This window comes from Cryptotermes secundus, unplaced genomic scaffold, assembly GCF_002891405.2.
Source record: "Cryptotermes secundus unplaced genomic scaffold, Csec_1.0 scaffold93, whole genome shotgun sequence".
NCBI classification, from domain to species: Eukaryota; Metazoa; Arthropoda; class Insecta; order Blattodea; family Kalotermitidae; genus Cryptotermes; species Cryptotermes secundus.
Genome location: NW_019736393.1, coordinates 319,926 through 325,042, shown reverse-complemented (window position 1 = coordinate 325,042; position 5,117 = coordinate 319,926). Strand labels below are relative to the sequence as shown.

Genomic DNA, 5,117 nt, shown 5'->3' with positions numbered 1-5,117 from the left:
GTGCAATTCAGGCTGATAACAATTCTCGGAAATTGCGGTTGCGTTGCGGTTGCCAGTTTCCTTGGTGTCCTAGCCCTTACATTTCCCTCTGAGTGTACAAATTTCCCACTCATTTCAAGCTAGCTATATTTCGGTGGTTTGTTTTTTGTATAATGAAATTTTGTGTACTGAAATTTAACGTAGGTTTAACTACCCCATTTCCATGTATGGGAGTAGTTTAATTTTAACAGAGATCGCTAGATAAACAACAAATCTTCCTTTTGAGTTAATAGTTCGGAATAATAACCTGACAAAAACTTCCTTCTGCCACTTCGATATCTCGAGAGTAATTGCCATCCATGAAAGTTCTCTGAGTCGCAGCGGAAATGACCTAGGTCACTGTCATAGGTAGAGAAGTAGGTAAAGTTCGTTAAGTGTGCTCGAGACGTAAAGTGTAATACTAGTTGGCATTTAATTTTAGTCATGTCGAACAAAGAAAGTCAGAGAGATGAAATATGCGTATTGGAAAGTATTTATAACGAGGAAGAAATACAAATTCATGAAGAAAATAACCTTCTTGGAGGGCAGTTTTATGCCTACATTGATCTTCCAACGGGTTTCAAAGTTGTCTTCAGGGATTTACGGGAGGAAGGTTAAGAAAAATGTTATTTTGGTAACATATAAACATTGGAGGCCAAAGTAAAATACTTACATAATACTAGATCAAAATCAAAAAGAGCTTGCATGATTCGTTTACTGATGGCAATATTATCCATCGTATTCATCATGTAAAATAGTTAGTTTGACCGGAGCAGAATCAGATAACAAATTGCATAAGTCATTTACTTAAGGCAACACATTTCCAAGCTGTTCTAAAGTTATGATTTTTTTACACATGTCATTTGTGCCGTAATATTAATGATAACATTTCTTTTTGTATTAGATTCTTGTTTAGAAGAACTGCCATTGAAATATCTTCCACCCATAAGTCTTCACTTCAGTCTTCCTTGTGATTATCCATCTCGTTCATCACCTACATACACGCTGTCTTGCCAGTGGTTGCAGAACAATAAGGTATGATGTGCTTAATGTACTGAATTCTACAGCATGACATCAAAGGGAATCCAGACTCAGAAATTCTCATGCATACATTTTTAATGCACCAGACTAATAAAGACTAGGAATTTGGTGTGAATTACATCAAAGAGAGGTGAAGAATAAGCCAGGAACACCAGAAAAGATATTAGTTTGAAACCTATGTATATATAAATTAACACACTATAGACTATAAAAGTGTGTTTATTTAGATTACATTCAGGTTTTTTTTTTTTCCCCTGAAAAACATCCCCAATGTAGAAAGCTTCCAACTTTCTTCAATATGTTGTTGGTAAATGAAACTGAGTTCAAACTCTATAGATCAGTACTGGGAAGAAAATGGTATAATACATTTGCAAGGAATATTTTTGTGTTTGAGAAGCAGGTGACCCAAAAACATGTTTCAGCCAGTAGAGGGATCTACTTATTCAGAAAATGAAAATGTACTGTATGGAGTACCAGACTCACAATGGACCCTCTGTTGAAGATAAGAGGTCATTTTTGTCATTCCAGCTGAAGTAGAGAAGGTGCTAATATTCACTTTTAGTCATATGACAAGAAGCTTGAATTATGTGAAGTCTGAATATTAATGGAATTGTCTTGGGCTCTCAGTTGGTTAAAAGTTACTGGAATTTCTGGGACCATCTTAGAGGTGGTCCCCAAAAGATAAATAATTTTTATTCACCTAATATGGCTGATAGCTGGAAAAAAATTATTAACTTTAGCTGCCATGAAAGCTTGAGATGTTACGTGTTTGAGTACATTAGACTTGACATAAATATGATGACAGGTGCCAATACCAGGGCAAAGAAATGGTGTAATGTTGTTTATGACCACCAGAATTTTCAGTATAGAACAAAAGTTCTGAAAGGTGTATTAGAAACAGAAATCAACACAAAATTTAAATGTAGACTTTATATGAAGATCATGGTGGCCTTGGTGTGGAATAAGGTTATAAGGTACTTATATAAGTTGATTGAACTCATATGTGGAATGTATTTGGAATGTCTAAGCAGTGTACATAAGCAAAACATCGGTGACAGATGATAATGGGTTCACTGCTTATTGGCTTCCAGGCTGGGGAAATACTGTTCATGCAGTATGCATGATACTTCTGTTAATTGCAACAATAATACTTTTACACACAGTGGATATTGTGGAACAGTTAGTGTGGTGTGAACTGTGCCTTTAACTCATCCTTATATCTGCATTTGTTTACATGCACTCGGCACACAGTTGAAATGGAATCTACAAGTGCTTGTATTTTATTTATCCATTGCTTTTATAGATGTTATCTAAACTTACTTGTTTTGACTTTGCATGTAATTTGGTGTGTCAGATTAAGGGACATATATACATGATGGTTGTTTAATAACAGGGTGCTGAGGAAAATATTAAGACCCAAAATGGAGGAAGTAACAGGGAAAGTGCAAAATGAGAAGCTTTGTAATTAATGTGATAAATCGATGGAGATGAGATGGCTTGGGTATGCAGCATGCATGGGAATTATAATAAATATGTACTTTAGTCAGAAAATCTAAAGGGAAGAGATTACCTGGGAGGCCTAGGCATAGATGGGGGAAAAAATATTAAAATGGGTCTTAAGAAATATGTGGGAGGGTGTGGATTGGATTCATGTGGCCCCTTGCCAAGATCAGTGGCAAGCTCTTGTGAACATGGTAAAGAATCTTTGGATTCAGTAAAAGGTGGGAAATTTGTTGGTCAAATTGATCCATTAGACTGTGAAAGTTTTCTCTGTGGTTCATTAACCACCACACCATGTAGATGCATGTGGACATGGAGGTATAGCTCCACACACTCTTAATCTTGGTACTAGATGATGACACACCCTATTGCTGCTTTTCCTCCTGGGAAATCTATTGGATAGGAGGCTGCATGGATCACAGATTAGGATGCTGTGGAAAAGAGAACATTTCTAGCACTGGGTTTTGAGTCCTTGTTCCTTGGTCATTCGGCCCATACCATAGTCACCATACTGACTAAGCTATCATGATTCCTCCTAATGCTCTTATAGTATGCATTTCATTATTACAGTTAATACTGTTGCACAAGAAGCTGGAAGCAATCTGGAAGGAAAATGAAGGCATGGAAGTGTTATTTCTGTGGACTCAGTTCCTGAAGGAGGACGTCTTGAAATTCCTTGAGGTAATAACGCTTTTTCTGTTACTGAGAATCATGACAAATAGATGTACTCTTGATCAAGAATTAGAAAAACAGACTCTTGATCCATTGTGTCATGGTTTATGTCTGCTAAAACTTTAAAAACAATTGAGCTTGCACCTTGAAGATGAATGATAAAGAGACATCAGTGATAAGTTGTTAATAAAATAATAATGCACATCAGTCTATAAATATATATTAACAATTTGTAATTTAGCCCTTTCTATGATGTGGATATACACAAGTTCGTGGAATGTCCTCAAAGCGTCGTACGGGAATTTACTGCCAATATGTTTCAGCAATGTTTTTGACAGCTATATCAATGTTGGCAGACTTGCACAGCGGCCAACGGCAACTATTTTGAGGGCTGATGTGGATCTGCATAAGTGTATGTGAATACCTTGTAATATGATGCGATAAAACCACATTCCACGGACTTAATGAATCTACAATGTATATCAGTGTCTTTTAGCAGGTTTATTATTTTGGAATAAATTGAGTTATATTACAGACATACAAGTGTAACAGATTTTTATTCTAAAGTAGTCAGAAGAACTGAGGATGGAAAGGATTGAAGAAAATTTTCAGTAACAGATACGAAGCATTTCATGGAGATATGCAGGATACTTGTGTCTCTATTCAGCACCAGAATTTCTTTTCTAGTTATGCGTGTACAGACTTGTGGCAAGCATGCTCTGTGACAGCAGTTTACAGCATTATATTGGCTTCCCTTGAATGAAAAATCCCCAGATTTTTGTGTTATAATACTGTGGGACAGATGGCCATACTTATTATTGCAGAAAGTTTGCTCAGGCCTTTGAAAAAAGCATTACCCATCTTGACCCTAAATATATATTTTTTCTTGTTTACCAATCATTTTTGTGTCCTTTGTTTTCTTTTCATAAGGTAGAAAGGCAAAGAATAATAAATGTTGGTGAAATTGAAATTATGTGAATGTCCTTAACATTTCTTACTTTGCAAGCATTGTAATTGGTTAATTCTGAAGGATTCTCAGAATTACTGGGTTTTTGGACTTATCCATCATGTGGTATTCTAAAAAGTACACAGTTTTTTGGAAGCTGGATCTGTTTCCATCATCAGGGAGTGGGGTGGGAGACACCTGCTTTGTTGAGTCTTTTAGAAAGACCTAACCAGTGAATCAGGTTAATTCTTTCTAACAGACCCAACTGAGTATGTGGCTCCCACTGCCTCACCTGATGATGGAAACAGATCCAATTTCTGAAATATTGTGCTCACTTAGATGATGGACAGAGTCCAAAAATCCAATAACCCCAAATGAACGCAGTTGTTTGCAACTGCTAGCATGATAAACAAATCAAAACAAAACCACAATTTTGGCAGTAGTGTTTCCTTGATACTGCATGAGTCATTTTCTTGAATTTTGTAGTGGCATATATGCACTAGGCATTATTATTCTTGTGCGTGTTTCTTTCCTGTAGATAACAGATACTCTGGATGTGAGTTCTCTTGAAACAACCTATAAAAAACGTGAAGAATTTAGACAGGCTATGAGGACACATCAGTTGGAAGAACGAGAGAAAAGGAAGAATGCAAAATCTGAAACTGAAAGTGGCAAAGTAAGTGTAATCTCAGAGTTAAGTTAGTAACAACTTTCTTTAAAATTAACTGGTTTTAACACATTGCAGACCGGTTGTTTAAATATTTAAATCACCCTGGGGACCGGGGTTTTTAAGCCTAGCACCCTAACTTGTGCACTGTTCACTTTAAAAATTAATATAAAATCTCCTAATTAATTTTATGAACTAAAATTTTTGGAGAACACTTACCAGAGCTCCTAGAAGTGCTTGCATGTGTGATATCTCTGGAAACATTCCCCTTTG

At 36.2% G+C, this 5,117-nt stretch overlaps 1 protein-coding gene across 3 annotated transcripts in view; it reads left to right on the top strand.

The window, feature by feature from the left end:
- The first annotated feature begins 365 nt into the window (after positions 1 to 365).
- Positions 366 to 5,117, top strand: part of LOC111869742 (E3 ubiquitin-protein ligase RNF14) — an 18,960-nt gene continuing 14,208 nt past the window's right edge. For all 3 annotated transcript variants that reach the window (XM_023861474.2, XM_023861473.2, XM_023861475.2), the window contains exons 1-4: positions 366 to 631; positions 923 to 1,053; positions 3,130 to 3,240; positions 4,716 to 4,853. In XM_023861474.2, coding sequence (XP_023717242.1) covers positions 463 to 631; positions 923 to 1,053; positions 3,130 to 3,240; positions 4,716 to 4,853 — 549 coding nt within the window. In that variant the 5' untranslated portion in view covers positions 366 to 462. The remainder of the gene's footprint in view (positions 632 to 922; positions 1,054 to 3,129; positions 3,241 to 4,715; positions 4,854 to 5,117) is intronic.